General features: G+C 45.0%; 2 protein-coding genes and 1 non-coding gene across 4 annotated transcripts in view; 1 reads left to right on the top strand and 2 right to left on the bottom strand.

Moving 5' to 3' along the window:
• Nucleotides 1-17,708, bottom strand: part of NCAPD2 (non-SMC condensin I complex subunit D2) — a 34,460-nt gene extending 16,752 nt beyond the window's left edge. The window contains exons 1-6 of one of the 2 annotated variants that reach the window (XM_014866578.3): nucleotides 17,569-17,708; nucleotides 16,641-16,790; nucleotides 9,109-9,184; nucleotides 1,102-1,160; nucleotides 454-635; nucleotides 26-168 (exon numbers count right to left, since the gene is read on the bottom strand). In XM_014866578.3, the coding sequence (XP_014722064.2) occupies nucleotides 26-168; nucleotides 454-635; nucleotides 1,102-1,160; nucleotides 9,109-9,184; nucleotides 16,641-16,767 (587 nt within the window). In that variant the 5' untranslated portion in view covers nucleotides 16,768-16,790; nucleotides 17,569-17,708. Of the gene's footprint in view, nucleotides 1-25; nucleotides 169-453; nucleotides 636-1,101; nucleotides 1,161-9,108; nucleotides 9,185-16,640; nucleotides 16,791-17,563 lie in introns of both variants that reach the window. The other variant, XM_070494122.1, reaches the window with a different exon arrangement.
• Nucleotides 712-1,038, bottom strand: LOC123280040 (small nucleolar RNA U85). The gene has a single exon (XR_006518551.1). It is a non-coding gene; the product is annotated as a small nucleolar RNA U85 (small nucleolar RNA).
• A 196-nt stretch (nucleotides 17,709-17,904) lies between the features above and the next one.
• Nucleotides 17,905-19,660, top strand: MRPL51 (mitochondrial ribosomal protein L51). The gene is made up of 3 exons (XM_014866579.3): nucleotides 17,905-18,713; nucleotides 18,798-18,908; nucleotides 19,345-19,660. Exons 1-3 carry the CDS (start codon nucleotides 18,635-18,637, stop codon nucleotides 19,539-19,541), a joined length of 387 nt encoding a protein of 128 aa, XP_014722065.1. The 5' UTR covers nucleotides 17,905-18,634; the 3' UTR covers nucleotides 19,542-19,660.
• The last annotated feature ends 491 nt before the right edge of the window (nucleotides 19,661-20,151 follow it).

Here is a 20,151-nt window from a genome sequence, read left to right as displayed (position 1 = left end):
ATCTGCAGCCATCTTCACTACCCACCTGACAAATTCCTCTTCAATTACTGAGTGGTTCCACAGGTGACGAATGTCCAACTGGAGCAACTGTGTTAAAAGCTGAAGAATTGGTTGTCTCTCTTCTTCCCAGTCAAAGCCATGGGCTGCCTTGGCCCGAGTTTTCTTACCCTAAAAAGAAAAAAATCATGTATACATTTAGGAAAAAATAAGGAAACAAAGAGGGTCAAGATCTGCTACGCTGAGTGCAGATCAAGACCCGGTAGAAGGTGATACAGAAGTGTTACAAGTTCCAAAATATAAAAGAGCTGCTTGTCAGGGAAGGCTATGTTGGGATAGTTCTGAGTACTTCCTCATAAACCCTAAATAAGGGCAAAATCACTGGATTCCCTCTTTCCCACCAATTCCCTTATCCCTCCAGGCCCCTTAATAAATGAGCCAGGAACTCCAAATTACCTTCCCACCAGTGCCCAGGTCCATAAGACTCGTCTGGCTGCTCATGGTCTCAAAGGACTCCAGGAGGCGGATCAGAGCATAGCAGTTCATTTTGAGGGCATTGAGGTGGGCGCTTCTATCGGCCACACTCAAAGTTGCGTCATCCAGGACAGCGGGAAGCTCCTGGGAGTGGCGGGAGACCACTGCAACGGGCAGAATCTGGAGTCGGTTTCGTTCACTTTCCTCGGATACCCCAACTTCAGAACACCCAGTACTTGCAGCCATCAGATTACCAAAGATCTGTGTTTCATCTCTCAGTGGCCACAAGACAAGCTAAGTCCTTTGGGACCCCTGACTCCATACTCTGACATGCCCTGTCCCCACTCTCTCACTCCAGTTACCAGAAGTTCTCCCTGGCAACTGGAAAAATCACCTCTACTAAAGAGAGGTAGTTCAAAAGTAGGAAGAATTTCTTGTTGGTCTGCCCTTACAGCGAACACACATAACTCTGTATTGCCCACCAAGATTACAGACCTTAACAGGTCAAAGGTCCCCGGGCTTAGCCAAACCAACTGAATCACCACAGCCTTGATATCATCATGTGGCTGATTAAAGGTAGGAGACAGCAAACAAACACCTTCCATCCCCATCCCCCTGACCCACAGACACCTTTTATCAGGAATTCCAGAGTGTCTTCCTTGAGGCCAGGATCTATACTTCGAAAGTGACTATGAGGGAAAGAAAGTGCTGGGGTGAGACAGGACCCTGCAGAGCCATTCCAACAGATCAGATCCAACCCAAAGAATCTACCGCTTAAAAATACATGTGAGATAAAAAGCTCAATAAAGGAGGAGCCAAGATGGCGCCGTGAGTAGTCCTCTTTGTCTCTCGCCCTTCGAGTCTACAATTATTTGGACACTTATCGCTTGACAAAGGATATCCAGACAGCATCTCAGGACGTCTGAGACACCCACGCGACTATACATCGGAAGGCGGATGGACTTTCCTCCGGGAGGAAGTGGAAATAGGTGAGGGCTCTCCGACCCCGACGGGCAGCCTGGTACCCGCAAGCGGCTTTCTTCCAACGGACGCCCCCAGAGGATCCACGCACGTCTAGGGCAGGAGCGAGAACACAACAGAGGAGCGACGGTGGAAACAGGTGACCAGAACCCTACCTAAACCCCCTGCAATTACTCCTAAACGCAGAGGGAAACTTTGGAGTTGCACACCTGAGCCCGCGGGGAGAGTCTCTCCCCGCCATTGGCGGGGGGATCCAGCCTGGTGCTCGGGGCGCCCGGAGGGTCCCAGAGAGAGACACGGAGGGCACGGAGATCTCCCAGCTGCCGTTGCCCGCCCCGTGGGACTAGGGATTGCCGGAGATCTCGGAGAGGACCGGGGCGGGGGGAATTTTCAAAGGCCGGTCCTGCGACCCGGAGGGGAAGCGCCGGAGCTCCGCCCGGTCAGCAGACAAAACTCTCTGTCTGCCATTAGCAGAGGGGCCACGCTGAGCATTCACGGCTCCGGGAGAGGCCCGGAGAGAAGCCCTGAGGGCGGGGCGACCCCCAGCTGCCGTTGCCCGCCCCGTGGGGCTAGGGATTGCCGGAGATCTCGGAGAGGACCGGGGCGGGGGGAATTTTCAAAGGCCGGTCCTGCGACCCGGAGGGGAAGCGCCGGAACTCCGCCCGGGCAGCAGACAAAACTCTCTGTCTGCCATTAGCAGAGGGGCCACGCTGAGCATTCACGGCTCCGGGAGAGGCCCGGAGAGAATCCCTGAGGGCGGGGCGACCCCCAGCTGCCGTTGCCCGCCCCGTGGGGCTAGGGATTGCCGGAGATCTCGGAGAGGACCGGGGCGGGGGGAATTTTCAAAGGCCGGTCCTGCGACCCGGAGGGGAAGTACCGGAGCTCCGCCCGGTCAGCAGACAAAACTCTCTGTCTGCCATTAGCAGAGGGGCCACGCTGAGCATTCACGGCTCCGGGAGAGGCCCGGAGCGAAGCCCTGAGGGCGGGGCGACCCCCAGCTGCCGTTGCCCACCCCGTGAGGCTAGGGATTGCCGGAGATCTCGGAGAGGACCGGGGCCGGGGGAATTTTCAAAGGCCGGTCCTGCGACCCGGAGGGGAAGCGCCGGAACTCCGCCCAGGCAGCAGACAAAACCCTCTGCCTGCGGTTAGCAGAGGGGCCACGCCCAGCATTCACGCTCCGGCAGAGGCCCGGAGAGAAGCCCTGAGGGCGGGGCGACCCCCAGCTGCCGTTGCCCGCCCCGTGGGGCTAGGGATTGCCGGAGATCTCGGAGAAGACCGGGGCGGGGGGAACTTTCAAAAGGCCGGTCCTGCGACCCGGAGGGGAAGCGCTGGAGCTCCGCCCAGGCAGCAGACAAAACTCTCTGTTTGCTATTAGCAGAGGGGCCACGCTGAGCATTCAGGGCTCCGGGAGAGGCCCGGAGAGAAGCCCTGAGGGCGGGGCGACCCCCAGCTGCCGTTGCCCACCCCGTGAGGCTAGGGATTGCCGGAGATCTCGGAGAGGACCGGGGCCGGGGGAATTTTCAAAGGCCGGTTCTGCGACCCGGAGGGGAAGCGCTGGAGCTCCGCTGGGCAGCAGACAAAACTCCCTGTCTGTCATTGGCAGAGGGGCCACGCCCAGCATTCACGGCTCCGGGAGAGGCCAGGAGAGAAGCCCTGAGGGCGGGGCGACCCCCAGCTGCCATTGCCCGCCCCGTGGGTCTAGGGATTGCCGGAGATCTCGGAGAGGACTGGGGCTGGAGAGAGTTCCAGAGACCCAGCTTAGTAGCCTAGGGGGAAACCCTACAGGCTCACAGCAGCCTTAGGGAAAGCCTCTGCACAGCACCAGTAGAAGGCACCCAGCCGCCAGCCACAAGGCTGGAAGACCCCAGGGCAAAAGCAGCATAACTAGGTGTACTAACCACAGACTGTAGAAGATGCCAATAGCTCTCCTGCGACCTATAGAGGACAAGTGAGATTTGGTGGGTGCCGACAGCAACGGAGCGACAAATATAAGTGATCCCACCCCTGGCTGCTGGAAAAGCCCATAACACCGTTGCAGACCCCAAGGAGAGAGCACATCTAGGTGGGCTGCAACAGTAGGCACCTGCAGCCTGAAGCCCCCCTGTGACGGCCCCCACAGCAGAGGAGGGAATCCAAAGGGCCACTGTGGCTACGAAGAGGGGCCCAGGCCCAGTTAGCAACTACGGACAGGGTTCCTGGTTGGTGAAATATAAACAGCTGCTCCTCCCACCGCAGCAGCTGAAACAAGTGAAAGGAGCAACTAAACTCTATCTCCATGCGGAGGCACAAATCAACAACATCAAGCAATATGAAAAAATACATCAAATCTCCAGAACAGAAAGAAAGCAACAAATACACAGAAAACAATCCCAAAGAAAATGAGATGTATAACCTAAATGACGATGACTTCAAAACAGCCATCATTAAGATTCTCAATGAGTTAAGAGTGAATTCTGACCGACAACTCAACGAGTTCAGGAGCTATGTCACAAAAGAGTTTGATACGATAAAGAAGAACCAAACAGAAATATTGGAAATGAAGAACACAATAGAGGAGATTAAGAAAAATCTAGATGCTCTGAACAGTAGGGCCGATAATATGGAGGAAAGAATTAGCAATTTGGAAGATGGCAATATAGAATTGTTGCAGGCAGAGGAGGAGAGAGAAGCAAGACTTAAAAGAAATGAAGAAACTCTCCGAGAATTATCAGACACAATTAGGAGATGCAACGTAAGGATTATAGGTATACCAGAGGGAGAAGAGAAGGAGAAAGGGGCAGAAAACCTATTCAAAGAAATAATGGCTGAGAACTTCCCAAATCTGGTGAGGGAGATGGATCTTCAGGTGACAGAAGCCAATAGATCTCCAAACTTTATCAATGCAAGAAGACCAACTCCACGGCATATAGTAGTGAAGCTAGCAAGAGTCAACGACAAGGAGAAAATATTAAGGACAGCCAGGCAAAAGAAACTAACCTACAAAGGAACCCCCATCAGGCTATCAGCAGATTTCTCAGCAGAAACTTTACAGGCTAGAAGAGAGTGGAATGATATATTCAAAAATCTGAAGGACAAAAATCTACAGCCGAGAATTCTCTACCCAGCGAAAATATCCTTCAAATACGATGGAGAAATAAAAACTTTCCCAGACAAACAAAAATTAAGGGAGTTCATTGCCACAAAACCTCCTCTTCAGGAAATCCTCAGGAAAACCCTCTTTCCTGAAAAATCCAAAAAAGGAAAGGGGCTACAAAACCAAGAGCAGAGGAGATAAGTAGAAGGACAACAACAGAGAGTAGTAGCTCTACATCAGAACAGATTAAACCATGGGACGAGAAACAAAGGAAACTGAAGAAAACCGGAAAACAAGACACAAAATGGGAGTGGTAGGCCCCCACGTCTCAATAATCACTCTAAATGTAAATGGATTGAACTCCCCAATCAAAAGACACAGAGTGGCAGGATGGATCAAAGAACAAGATCCAACAATATGCTGCCTCCAGGAAACACACCTCAGCCCCAAAGACAAACACAGACTCAGAGTGAAGGGATGGAGAACAATACTCCAAGCTAATAATGAACAAAAGAAAGCAGGTGTCGCTATACTAATATCAGACAAGGTAGATTTCAAAGCAAAACAGATAAAGAAAGATAAAGAGGGACAGTATATAATGATAAAAGGGACTCTCCACCAAGAAGACATAACACTTATAAATATATATGCACCCAACACAGGAGCACCAAAATTTGTAAAGCAACTCTTAATAGAACTAAAAGAAGACATCAACAACAATACAATAATAGTAGGGGACCTCAACACACCATTAACACCAATGGACAGAACATCCAGACAGAAAATCAACAAGGAAATAATAGAATTAAATGAAAAATTAGACCAGATGGACTTAATAGATATATATAGAACACTTCATCCAAAAACAGCAGGTTACACATTCTTCTCAAGTGCACATGGAACATTCTCAAGGATTGACCATATTTTGGGAACCAAAGCAAACATCAATAAATACAAGAGAGTTGAAATAATATCAAGCATCTTTTCTGATCATAACGCTATTAAACTAGAAATCAACTACAAGAAAAAAGCAGAGAAAGGTGCAAAAATGTGGAGACTAAACAACACGCTTCTCAACAAACAATGGATCATTGAAGAAATTAAAGAAGAAATCAAATATTATCTGGAGACAAATGAAAATGAGAACACGACATACCAAATCATTTGGGATGCAGCAAAAGCAGTCCTAAGAGGGAAATTCATCGCAATACAGGCTCACCTCACTAAACAAGAAAAAGCTCACGTAAGCAACCTCAAACGACACCTAACAGAACTAGAAAAAGAAGAACAAACAAAGCCCAGAGTCAGTAGAAGGAGGGAAATAATAAAAATAAGAGCAGAAATAAACGATATTGAAACAAAAAAGACAATAGAAAGGATCAATGAAACAAAGAGTTGGTTCTTCGAAAGAATTAACAAAATTGACAAACCCCTAGCCAGACTCACCAAGAAAAGAAGAGAGAAAGCGCAAATTAATAAAATCAGGAATGAGAGAGGAGAAATCACAACAGATACCAATGAAATACAAGAGATCATAAGAGAATACTATGAAAAACTATATGCCAACAAATTGAACAACCTGGAAGAAATGGACAAATTCCTAGACTCCTACAATCTCCCCAAACTGAATCAGGAAGAAATGGAGAATCTGAATAGACCAATCACAAGAAAGGAAATAGAAACGGTAATCAAAAACCTTCCCAAAAACAAGAGTCCAGGACCAGACGGCTTCTCTGGAGAATTCTACCAAACATTCAAAGAAGACTTAATACCTATTCTCCTCAAACTGTTCCAGAAAATTGAGAAAGATGGAGAACTCCCTAACACATTCTATGAAGCCAACATCACTCTGATCCCCAAACCTGACAAGGACAACACAAAGAAGGAGAACTACAGGCCGATATCACTGATGAACATAGATGCAAAAATCCTCAACAAAATTTTGGCAAACCGATTACAGCAATACATCAAAAAGATTATACACCATGATCAAGTGGGATTTATACCAGGGACACAGGGATGGTTCAACATCCGCAAGTCAATCAACGTGATACACTACATCAACAAAATGAAAAACAAAAACCACATGATCATCTCAATAGACGCAGAGAAAGCATTCGACAAGATCCAACACCCATTTATGATAAAAACCCTCAGTAAAATGGGTATAGAAGGAAAGTACCTCAACATAATAAAGGCCATATATGATAGACCCACAGCCAACATCATACTCAATGGACAAAAGCTGAAAGCCATCCCTCTGAGGACAGGAACAAGACAAGGGTGCCCACTTTCACCACTCCTATTCAACATAGTACTGGAGGTGCTGGCCAGAGCAATTCGGCAGGAAAAAAAAATAAAAGGAATCCAAATAGGTAACGAAGAAGTAAAACTCGCGTTGTTTGCAGACGACATGATCTTATACATAGAAAACCCCAAAGAATCCACAGAAAAACTATTAGAAATAATCAACAACTACAGCAAAGTAGCAGGGTATAAAATTAACGTGCATAAATCAGTAGCATTTCTATACACTAACAATAAACTAACAGAAAAAGAACTCAAGAACTCTATCCCATTCACAATCGCAACGAAAAGAATAAAATACCTTGGGATAAACTTAACCAAGGAAGTGAAGGATCTATACAATGAAAACTACAAGACTTTCTTGAAAGAAATTGACGATGACATAAAGAGATGGAAAGACATTCCTTGCACATGGATTGGAAGAATAAACATAGTTAAAATGTCCATACTACCCAAAGCAATATACAGATTCAATGCTATCCCAATCAGAATCCCAAGAACATTCTTCACAGAAATTCAACAAACAATCCTAAAATTCATATGGGGGAACAAAAGACCACGAATTGCTAAAGCAATCTTGAGCAAGAAAAACAAAGCCGGCGGAATCACAATCCCTGATTTCAAAACATACTACAAAGCTACAGTGATCAAAACAGCATGGTACTGGTACAAAAACAGGTGCACAGATCAATGGAACAGAATTGAAAGCCCAGAGATAAAACCACACATCTATGGACAGCTAATCTTCGACAAAGGAGCAGAGGGCCTACAATGGAGAAAAGAAAGTCTCTTCAACAAATGGTGCTGGGAAAACTGGACAGCCACATGCAAAAGATTGAAAATCGACCATTCTTTTTCACCACACACCAAAATAAACTCAAAATGGATCAAAGACCTAAAGATTAGGCCTGAGACAATAAGTCTTTTGGAAGAGAATATAGGTAGTACACTCTTTGACATCAGTTTCAAAAGAATCTTTTCGGACACTGTAACTCCTCAGTTGAGGGAAACAATAGAAAGAATAAACAAATGGGACTTCATCAGACTAAAGAGCTTCTTCAAGGCAAGGGAAAACAGAATTGAAACAAAAAAACAGCTCACTAATTGGGAAAAAATATTTACAAGCCACTTATCCGACAAAGGGTTAATCTCCATAATATACAAAGAACTCACACTGCTTAACAACAAAAAAACAAACAACCCGATCAAAAAATGGGCAGAGGACATGAACAGACATTTCTCAAAAGAAGATATGAATATGGCCAATAGACACATGAAAAGATGTTCATCATCGCTAATCATCAGGGAAATGCAAATCAAAACTACACTAAGATATCACCTTACCCCCGTTAGATTGGCAAAAACATCCAAAACCAAGAACGACAAATGTTGGAGAGGTTGTGGAGAAAGAGGAACCCTCATACACTGTTGGTGGGAATGCAAACTGGTACAGCCACTATGGAAAACAGTATGGAGATTTCTCAAAAAGTTAAAAATAGAAATACCCTATGACCCAGCCATCCCATTACTGGGTATCTATCCTAAGAACCTGATATCAGATATCTCAAGAGTCCGTTGCACCCCTATGTTCATCGCAGCATTATTTACAATAGCCAAGACGTGGAACCAGCCTACATGCCCAGAAACTGATGATTGGATAAAGAAGATGTGGTATATATACACAATGGAATACTACTCAGCCATAAAAAAAGACGAAATTGGCCCATTCACAACAATGTGGATGGACCTCGAGGGCATTATGTTAAGCGAAATAAGTCAGTCAGAGAAAGACGAACTCTATATGACTCCACTCATAGGTGGAAATTAGTATATTGAGAAGGAGATCTGATCGGTGGTTACCAGGGAAAAGGGGGGGTGGGGGGAGGGCACGGAGGGGGTAGTGGTGTACCCACAACATGACTAACAAAAATGTACAACTGAAATTTCACAAGCCTGTAATCCATCATAACATTAATAAAAAAAAAAAAAAAAAAAAAAAAAAAAAAAAAAAAAGCTCAATAAAACAAATAAAATGCAATTTAGCTTAAAAAAAAAAAAAAAAAAAAAAAAAAAAAAAAAAAAAAAAAAAATACATGTGAAATTGCCCCACTGAATAAACACGGTGGCAAGTTGGGGTAAATGCTCATCAGCAGAGATATCAGCACCCAGAACTGTTTATGAGTGAACCAATAATCTGGAATTTCAGGACTAGCATGCAAAGTTAGGGCAAATAGCCACCAGTTCTTTTTAAAGTCGTAGCCAGGTATTTCACTTACTGTAGAATGCTGTAGATAGTATCAAAGTGCTCCAGCATAGCCAGGGGCCCCTGAGCTCGGAAGGCAGCCTGAAATGCTATAAAGATGAAAGAAACTAATTAACACAGAGGGGAGAGGCCTTTTTGGTAAATTCTATTCATGGCAGAAAATGGAGTTAACTGCTTTTTAATTTTTTTTATTTCATTTTTTATTTTTTTTAAAGATTTTATTTTTTTCCTTTTTCTCCCCAAAGCCCCCCAGTACATAGTTGTATATTCTTCGCTGTGGGTCCTTCTAGTTGTGGCATGTGGGACGCTGCCTCAGCATGGTTTGATAAGCAGTACCATGTCTGCACCCAGGATTCGAACCAACGAAACACTGGGCCGCCTGCAGCGGAGCACACGAACTTAACCACTTGGCCACGGGGCCAGCCCCTGGAGTTAACTGCTTTTATTAGTAGAATCTCAAGAGGAGACAGTTCATTTCAACAGAACAATATTTTACATTTTGTCCTGTTTTACAGTTAAAGTCTTACATGAATTTTCCCACATCTCTGAGCTAAATAAAGCAGACAGCATTATGCGTATTTTATGAGAACAGAAATTAAGTGTCAGAGTACTTATGTGACTTGTCCAACTTATGGTAGTTAGTAGTGAACACAAACTCAGGGTCTTTTTTTCCAAAAATTTTGAAATTACAGAAGTGGCAAAAACAGTACAGAGTTCCCATGCTTTCACCCAGATAACGTTAACATGTTACATAACCAGAGTATAAGGATCTATTCTAAATCAAGAAGCATTAATTAACTCAGTGCTATTAACTACTCTACAGCCCTTATTTGAATTTTGCCAGCTGTACTATTTATGCCCTTTTCTGGTCCAGGATCCAATCCAGGTTACCACAAGGCACTCAGTTGTCATGTCTCCTTAGTCTCCTCCAATCTTTGTCTCTTGTGATCTTGACACTTTTTAGCCAGTTATTCTTTAGAATATCCCTTAATTTGGTCTGTCTGATATTTTCTCATGATTAGATCAAGGTCATGTGCTTTTGGTAAGATTATCGTGGAAGGGAGGTTGGGTCCTCCTGATGCATCAGCCCAGGAAGTGCAAGATATCACTGGTGATATTAACTTTGATCACTTGGTAGCGTTTACCAGGTGTCTCCACTGTAAAGTTACTATTTTCCCCTTTGCAATTAATAAGTATTTTGTGGGGAGATGCTTTGAAACTATGCAAATATCTCATCACATTTTACCCATTAATTTAAGCATCTTTTGATGATTCCTGCCTGCCATGATTATTACTGTGGTGTTTACTAACTGGTGATTTTTCTATCTCCATCATTCCTTCTACATTTACTAATGGGAAGGATGACACTACAAGGATGAGCTGTTCCTTTCCTCTCGTTCATTTATATAAAAATGGACTCATGGATACTTCTTTTATCCTGTGTTTTAATCCATTCCTGTTACTATTTATTTTGTTGCTCAAATTGTCCCATACTTGACCACTAGGAGCTCTTCAACTTGGCCTGTGTCCTTCTGACATGCTCTCTTCACTAGTGCTCTCTTACTTTCTTGTACCACAAGATGTTTCAGCTCATCTTGTGCTTTCCCTGACCCTGTCCTGCAATCAACATTCTCAGAGGAGTCCTGGTTCCTTTCACGGAGAATGGTAAGTAGGAACCAATTCTAGGCACTGAGTAGGCTCACTGCTATTCTGTCATTGCTTTCAGGCCCTCTCAGTAGAGAAAAACATGTATGAACACACACACACACATACAAGCTTACACACCTCTAAATCTATGTTTATCACTGTATATATTGAAAAACACAAGTTCATTTATGTATTTGCTTAATTACACATAAAGCAGCTTCATAATTGCTAACCTACATTCCTGTAAAAAATAAATTTACTAACTAGCTTACAATAATTGTGTCAAGTTCTTTTGTATACAGTATATAGTCAAAATATTGCTTCTCAAAGTTACTTGGGTTAGTTCTTTTCTTCCCTCCTCCTTCACTGTGATTGTGTCAAACATTTGTAATAGATTTCGGTTCATTTGTTACTACTTATGTTACATTTTGAAAACCCAGCATCTTTTGATTCTCAAACTCAGTGCTCTTTTCATCCTGGCTCTACTGCTTCTGGATAAAGACTTCAGTATGAAGGAGAGTAGTCTAATTACGTCTTATAACATCTAAGAGTGGCAAGGCAGTGTAGGAGTTAGAGAATTTTTGAACCAAGTTGTATACCTAGGCTCTTTCTGTGAGGGAAAGAATTCCACCAGTTCTTCTTTTCTGCAATAGCAAGTTGGTTCGCCTGGAAAGTAAAGCTTGAACCTTGTACTCCATTATCACTGCTGGCACAGAAGTGATTTGTTACACGTTACGCTGTCCAAATAGAACCCGGTCCTCCACGATTTTTAACACGCATTTTATTCCTCCACTTCCTCCTGACTCCCCAGCACTACACTCAGCAAGTTCTCCTCTTTTTTCACTCTTCTTACCCTCTGCCTCTCCCCCTGCAGTAGATGACTGCTTTCTACTTTACCAGAAAGAATGAGACCCAAAGCATGGGCTCCCTCATGTTATCCTGCCTCCCTAGCAACAAATCATTCTGCCAACGTCTTCCCAGTCTTTGCTTCAGTCTCAGGTGAAAGACTTTCTCCTCTAAAGCTAACCTGTCCCACTGTCCCAAAGATGTACCTCCCCTCGCTTTCACCTTTGGTTTTATCCTCTCCGGGGACTGCTCTTATCCTGCCAACACGCTCAGGCCTCCCTTCCTTAAAACAAACAAAAATGCTCACCACCTTTCATTTGACCTTGCTATCATATCCCTTTTAAATTTTGTCTAATCTTTCCCTCAATTTCCTGAAATCTAGTTTCTGAGATTTACTGACCCAATGACTATTATCTCAAAGATTACCAATTACCCACTTGTTATTACAGCGAATGACTGCCTCAGTCCACGTCCCTCTTTACGCCTCTGAGGCGTTACCCGCTGATCTGGTCTAGAGTCATACTGCTTTAGGTCTACGTCTGGTTTGAACATTTACTAGGCCAAGCTACTCAGCTTCCTCAGTCTCAGTTTCCTCTTTCGTAAAGTGGGAGTAATAACAGACCACACCTTTTAAGGCTTTTCAGAATTTTTTTGTAAAGATGAAGTGAGGGGATCCATGTGAAGCAGTCAGAACAATACTTAGCACATAATGTAACTCAGTGTGTGTAAGCTCTTTACCACTCTTAGAAACCTTCTGTAATCTAGAAAATACGGAAAAATCGAAAAGGAAAAGAAACAAGCATTATTAACATTTGGCTAATTTTTTTCAGTGTATTTTTTGTGCATAGTATTTCCATTGTTGAGGTCATATCACATATTCACTGTTCTGCTTTTTAAAATCTATATTCTAATAAGGACATTATAAAACCTTTGTGGACAATTGTTAATGGTAGTATAACATTCCATTGAATGTATATATCCTGATTAACTTACTATTCCTCTATTGTTAGACATGATATTCCTAATTTTTCCCACTAATTAACAACACGTTTGCTCCCCTGGCAAATCTGGATTAAATCCAGTTGACTGCTTACTCCATTCATGTAACCACACAAATAAAAATGGCTTGGAAAAAACACACAACCGTACTGACCATTCTCACTTTAAACTTATGACCACTAACCTCCAGTGGGCCCTTACTTTTTCCTGGTAAGCCTATTACAAATTCCCAGGCCTATTCACTTTCTTCTAGGCAATTATTTCACACCTTCCAGAGCTCATAACATCAAGACCTTCTCCAACTCACCCTCAGCTAAAGGTTTCACTTCTCACCTCACTGAGAAAATAGAATTGGACGTTAGAGAACTTCCAACTGCCCCAAGCTCTGTATTTCCCCACACTCCCTGCGTCTGTGCCCGTATACTCTGCCTTCTCTTTTGCTACTGTGGATAAACTGTCAATACTGTAATAAAATACAAAAAAGTGGAAAAGAGAAAGAAACGAGCACTGTTAACACTTGGCTAATTTTTTCAGTCTATTTTCTATGTATAGTGTTTCCACTGTTGAGCTCCTATCACACATTCACTACTCACTAAGAAAACCCTCTCCTCCCGGGCACCATCACCTACTCCTACCCACTAACAGATATTGCTCGAGCAATCGCTCCCTCTCCCTCCTGCATCATCAGCTTTTCCCTCTCCCATCATTCCCAGTCAGCACATACACATGTAATGCTGCAAAAAACCTTCCTTGGACTCTAGCTCCCCCTCTAGCTTCCACCTCATTTCTCTGCTTCTCCTTAAAGCAAAACAACCAGCTACCTCAACTCACCATCACCTTCTCCTCCCATTGTCTCCTAACCTATTCCAATCAGGCTTTCACTCCTCTGAAACAGTCTCTCTCAAGGTTACCAGCAATCGCCACTAAGTCCAGTATTAATTTGCAGTTGATCTCTCCTTTCCTTTCTGAAATCTTCTCTTAATCTGCCTTCCATTTTGCTCCTGTGTTCACTTTCTGCCTCAATGACTGGTCCTTAGTTGCTTCTACTGGTTCTTTTTCTTTTTAAAGATTTTACTTTTCCTTCTTCTCCCCAAAGCCCCCCAGTACATAGTTGTATATTCTAGTTTTGGGTCCCTCTAGTTGTGCTATGTGGGACGCTGCCTCAGCATGGCTTGAAGAATGGTGCCAGGTCCATGCCCAGGATCCGAACCAGGGCAGCCCTGGGCCGCTGAAGCAGAGTGTGCAAATTTAACCACTCGGCCACGGAGCTGGCTCCAATTGGTTCTTTTTCATCTTCCCAGTCTCTAAATGTTGCACTGTCTCAGGTCTTACATCTTCAGATGGCTTTTCTTTTCCATCTACATTCTTTCCAATCTCACGGCTTTAAATGCTCTACGCACATTGAATATTAAATCCCAAATGGTTATCTTCAGCTGGTACCTCTCCCCTGCACTCCACAATCATCTAACCTACAATCTGAACCTGCTCCTCTCACAATCTATCCCATCTCAGCAAATGCCAACTCCATTCTTCTAGCTGCTCAAGTCAAAAAGCCTTGTTATCCTAGATTCTTCCTTCTCTAACCCTATAAATCCAATGTATCAACATCTTGTTGGCTCTACTTTTTTTTTTTAAAGATTTTATTTTTTTCCTTTTTCTCCCCAAAGCCCCCCCAGGACACAGTTGTATATTTTTCGTTGTGGGTCCTTCTAGCTGTGGCATGTGGGACGCCGCCTCAGCGTGGTTTAATGAGCAGTGCCATGTCCGCACCCAGGATTCAAACCAACAAAACACTGGGCCACCTGCAGCGGAGCGCACGAACTTAACCACTCGGCCACGGGGCCAGGCCCCTCTACTTTCAAAATATATTCAGGATATATTTTGTGATCACCCCCACTGCTATGATCCCAGTCAAGCTATCTGGTATCATTGTATCAGCCTCTTAATTAGCCCTCTGCTTCTTCCCTTGCTCCTTACAGTCTCTGCTCAACTCAGCAGACAGTGACACTTTTAAAACATCAGACTATATCTCTCGTGTGCTTAACACCCAAAGGCTTTCGAACTCACTCACACTGGAGCTCAAGTTGTCACCATGACCTATCAGGCTCTAGATAAGAGCTTCTCCAACGTAAGAGTGCATCCCAATTACCTGGAGACCTTCTTAAAATACAGATTTTCTGATTCAGTAGTTCTGGGGTGGGTCTTCATCCTGCACTTCTAATACACTTCTAAATCATGATAATACTGTGGGTCTGAAGACCACATTTTCAGGGACAAGATTCTAGAATAATTTGCACCACTTCCCACTTGACCTCTTTTTTCCCTAGCTTACTCCACTCCAACCATATCGGCATTTTCCCATCTCAGGCCTTAGCACTGTCTCTCCTGTCTGCTTGGAACGCCCTTCCTTGAGAATCTGCATAGTCCCCACTTTTAAGGTCTCTGCTCAAATGTCTCCTATCAGCAAGCCTTCTCTGATCATCCAACATAAAATGCCAGTCCCTACCCTGGCACACTGTATCTTCTTTATCTTGCTTTATTTTTCTCCTTGGCACTTACAACCATCTGACATACTCCATATTTATTTATTACTTGATGAGAGCCCCCATATTTATTTATTACTTGGTGAGAGCCTTGAGAGAAAGAACTTTGTCATCTTGTCTGTTTTGGTTACTCTTGTATCTCCAGTGCCTGGAACACTGCCTGGCACATAGCATATCATCAGTAAATACCTGTTACACAAACTAAATGATTGTATCTTGTATATTTATAGTAGAATTTCTATTTAGGGTTCTAAACACCAAAAGCAATGCAATTGTTATAAAAAGAATGCTTAAAGACAGTGATCATCCATTTTAAAAAATAATGCATTATAATAACTGAAAACAGTTTGCTATAGTGTACAGCATGTGCAATTGGTGATACACATATCCACGCAATATGGAGAGAACAGTGTATCTGTGGACACTGTTGGCTGACCACCCATCAGTGGACCTCCACACTCTGCCTTGTTTCTTGCTTACCAAATGCTGTTATGTCCAGGTTTGGGGAGGCTCCTAGGTAATAATCTCCATCAATTTAGCCAATCTGGGTAATTCCATTTCCCTTACCAGTAATTAGTTAGGGCAATAGGCAATGGTCCAATTCTGGTTGGGAGGCTTCTGGTAAAGTTTTAAAAAAAAGGAAAGAAGAAAAAGAACAACAGAAAATCCCCTTTTCTACCTCTGGACATGAGAGCAAAGAGCTGCCACTTGGCAACCATGATGGGGAAGCCAAGAGGAGACAAGCTGGAGTCACATTATCAAGCTGCTGCATTAACTAACCCTTCTTGTAGTAGGAGATAATAAATGAAGTAGGTTATTATCCCTACCTTTACAGATGAGGAAACCGAGATATACAGAATAAGTGACTTGTCCAAGGTCAGAGAGGTAGAGCCAGGATTCAAATTCAGGCAGCCTGGCTCCAGACTCTTAACCTTTATGTACCTCTCCAAAGCAATCTAACTGACAATAGTACAGTGACATTATGGGGTCTTGATGATAATGCATAAATTAATTGTTCTTGGTCATCTATAGGTTTCAATGGGTAATTGCACTGTACATATACTGTAGTGTTGCAGCTGTGCATACATATTACGGATTTTTTCCCATTATTGAACACTTGGAAACAAGAGATCTAGACTCAAAAAGTGTTCAGGTCAGGTCAGGTCCCAGACATTCTGAGAAAGCTGTCTCCTCCTACAATTCTTAAATCCACTAGGACTTTATTTTGGCATATGGTAAGAGGTAAACATCTAAAACAATTTTTCCCCCCAAAGTAACCATACACACCAAGACTGTTTACTGAATAAGTGAGAGAAGGTAGTCAATGAGTGTACTCTTCCTGTATGCCACGTACCCCATGCAATGCTAGGGAGAAAACAGCAGGGAATAGGAAAGACGTGTTCCTTGCCCTCGTGGAGCTTCGTGGTGTAGTGGGGCAGACAGATGACGTAATTACATGTGGGATGGTTGTTTTGAAGTGCTAGGCACAGCAGCAGCTACGGAGTCTTACCTCTAAGCTGCAAGGGAAGATTTCTGATGGACAGTACCTCTTGAACAACATACTGATTCACCCCTCCACTTTTCAACAATTCCTCTGGGGCTAAGGGCAGATGGAACTCAAACAGCTGGGGAGACATCCTTCTCCCACTGGCTCACGGGGCTGGAAACAAACAGCAAACAGGTCAGGGTCTGTATTTAAGGCCTGTCTTTTTATCTGTTCCTATTATTTCACCCCCTCTTCCAATGTATAATGCTTCTTTAGTCTTACATCCAGCTGATAACATTATTGTAGAGGATGGGAGATCAACCCTGAACTAGAATCTAATTCTGGCTGTGACTCGGCCATTGGTCATGTCACTTAACCTCTTGGGCCTCATCTGTAAAATGGGGTGACTAGTCCCTGACTACTTTACAAAGCGGCTCTGAGGATCAAATGAGTCAAGGGGTATGAAAGCGTTTAAATAACTGTAAAGTGGCACATCAATGCGTTAAACTAGCATTAGTATTTCCGTTTTTATGGGCAAAACTTCTTACGTACAGAATGTCTCACCTGAGGCCAGAACAGTGGCCCAGCATGGGCTAGTGGGTTTCCTGGCTCCAGATAAGAGGGCATTCACATTTATTGCTTGTTTACTCTGCACTGTATTCGGTTAGGCTATTTGACTCTATCATATCTGATCAAATTCTCCAAATCCCAATCTCATGGGGTGCGTAATAATGCAACCCAATCTACAGATGAGGAAATCGAGCTAAGAGAGGTTAAGCGATCTGCCCAAATTCCGCTGCAGATGTCAGACTGACTGTTTCCACCAGATCGCACCCCAGGGATCCACCCAGCAGCCCTCCCGCCTCTCGAGCGCTGTCCAGGGCCGTCAGCTGCCCCGTCGCCGATTTCCCCAGCCTTTCACTCCCCGCTCCCCACGAACACCACACCTTACCGGAGAGCTCCCCCGACGTTCCTCCGACTCGGCTCGTGGGGCTGAAGTAAAGGAAAAAACACGGAGTGCACAACATCCACCAATCAGCTAGGCAGCACTCAAGCAGGCAGAGAAACCGGCCAATCCCCAGCAGCCAGAGGCAAAAACCCGCCTCGAGGCCGGGCGCCGCGCGGGCAGAGCCGCCAACGTGGAGTTCAAATCTCAACGGCCGCAAGGGGGCCAATCGCGACGCTTGCCGCAGACACCGGCCAATCACAGCGCAGGAGCGGGAAAACCCGGTGGCGCCTCCGGGGGGGCGGGGCCTAGGCTCGGCTCCGGCCCCGCCCCCCGACCTGCGGCTGCCTCCTGCCTCCCGGTCACGCTTTGCCCCGGGTGCTGGGGAGGACGCCCGGGCAGTGCCTGCCAGAGACGCCGCGTATCTAGCTGGGCGGTGGTAGTGCCCCTGGGATGGTGACCCACTCAGTCACCTCCGGGACAGGCGGCCTGTCCAGGCCGGGAGTTAGAAGGCTTAGGCTCTAATCCAGGGTCCGCCATCTCGTCTGCTGTGTGATGTCCAGCACGTCACTTCACTCTCTGTGCCTCAGATTTCCTCCCCTGTAGAACAGGGCAAATACCAGCTACAGCGCAAAGCTGCTGTGAGGCACAGAGACAGAAGGCCTTGGGTCCAGGTTCTGGAGTCTCATCTCCCTCACAGTTGAGGGACGTCCAAAGAAACAAGAAAGGGTGAATTCTCTTGAAATTTAGTTTTGAGGTGCCCGAAAAGACGACGATACGAGCCCCTCAGCAAGTCTGGCGCTCCAGAACTTCCGGCGGGCAGACCGGAAGCGCCTAGGTGGGCGGGGGTGGGTGGGTGTGTCAAGGCCTCCGGAACACAGGGGGCGGGGCTTGAGGCTGGGGTGGGCGGGGCCTGCGCCCGGAGCTCCCTGGGTAAGGCCCAAGATGGCTGGCCTCGCGTAGTACGCGTGTGAGGCTGGCCAGGACCGTCGCTGTCGTCTCCTAGAAAGCTACACCTGGCCCTCACTCTTCTGCTCGTGCGGCGTGCAGTTGTAAGGGAGAGACGAGAGCCATGGCAGGGAGCCTCTCTTGGGTGGCTGGCAGGGGCCTAAGGGGCTGGGTGCCCCTGGCCTGTAGAAGCTTCTTTCTGGGTAAGTGGCTGACGTAGAAAAACGTCCCGAGAACTGCTTCTCAGTAAGCGGCGCAGATTCATTCCTTTTCTTCCCCATCCCTAGGTGTTCCTGGATTGTTCCATGTAAGGGTCACCCTCCCGCCCCCCAAAGTGGTTGATCGTTGGAACGAGAAGAGGGCCATGTTCGGGGTGTATGACAACATCGGGATCCTGGGTAAGACTCGACTCCATGGTACAGGAGTTCAGAATGGCAGTTATGCCGTAACGATTATCTTTTTTTCACCTGTGTAGGAATAGTACCTTCCTCAGTCGTAAGGGCTAACTCTGTGTGGCTGTTTACGTTGTGTTCCGGACTGTTCTGAGTGCCCCACATATATTGACTCATTTAATCCTCATAATAACGTTTTCACTTTACAGGTGAGGAAACTGAGGACAGAGAGGTTAAGTAATTTTTCCAAAGCTAGGAAATGGCAGTGACAGAATTTGAACCCCAGGCAGTCTGGTTCCAGAGTGTGTGCTTTTGATACTGTGGTGTAATGTGTCTTTTCTATAGGTGCTGCTCAGGAAGATGCAACTGTGTGTTGAAGGCTTAGCTGGTGGAGGCTGGGTTCTCTCGTCTTAAAACTAATATGTTCTCTCACATTACACAGGAAACTTTGAAAAGCACCCCAAAGAACTGATCAGGGGCCCCAGATGGCTTCGAGGCTGGAAGGGGAATGAATTGCAGCGTTGTATCCGAAAGAAGAAGATGGTTGGAAATCGGATGTTCATTGATGACCTGCACAACCTTAACAAACGCATCAGCTACCTCTACAAACACTTTAACCGACATGGAAAGTATCGCTAGAAGAGAAAGCTGGCAACTGTGGAAGAGGCACATCAATCCCCCAGGAGAGGGGGGACAGTATTTTACTTTATGAAGAAAGGGATTTGTAGACTCTGTAATAAAATGGGGCTCCTTTGGAATCTGCTGTCCACACACTTTATTTTCCTCCAGATGCTGCTTTTACTTGTTACATAGACTATGCATTCTGACCCATCCCTAAGTCTTAGAGTCTTAGGTTTGGACTTCACCACTTGCCCTTTGCAGTCTAGCCATACCTGTGGTCTTTAAAAAAGAAAGGTTGTTGTTGGCATTTTTTGTGGTAGTTTTTAATTGCCCCATAGTGCTGTTATGTTAATGTGCTTTTAAAAACCTTTCCACACTGGAATGAAATGTAATAGAAAGTGGAATTGTACTTCTATACTATTCTCATAAAAAACTATTTATTGGATACCTCTTCTGAGCTGAGAACTGTAGGAGAAACAAGAAAGCATAATGTATCCTCCCCATCTCCCCATGTGCTTTTCTAGTTAGGGGTATCAAGTTATATTCTCACATGTGCTTTAATATAAGGCATTAAGTACTATGTGAGTGGTTCACGTCGGTGGTTCCCAAACCTGACTGGTCGTCAGAA

The sequence above is a fragment of the Equus asinus genome, chromosome 22 (assembly GCF_041296235.1).
Source record: "Equus asinus isolate D_3611 breed Donkey chromosome 22, EquAss-T2T_v2, whole genome shotgun sequence".
Taxonomy (NCBI): domain Eukaryota; kingdom Metazoa; phylum Chordata; class Mammalia; order Perissodactyla; family Equidae; genus Equus; species Equus asinus.
The sequence above is the reverse complement of the archived record's forward strand: the minus strand, read 5'-3'. Positions and strand labels throughout refer to the sequence as shown.

Excerpts from the sequence above, each read along its gene's own strand:
- MRPL51 (XM_014866579.3), top strand. The coding sequence starts at position 18,635 with ATGGCAGGGAGCCTCTCTTGGGTGGCTGGCAGGGGCCTAAGGGGCTGG. Across the intron at positions 18,714-18,797 it reads CTGTAGAAGCTTCTTTCTGG|GTGTTCCTGGATTGTTCCAT; the intron begins GTAAGTGGCTGA and ends CCCCATCCCTAG. Across the intron at positions 18,909-19,344 it reads TGACAACATCGGGATCCTGG|GAAACTTTGAAAAGCACCCC; the intron begins GTAAGACTCGAC and ends CACATTACACAG.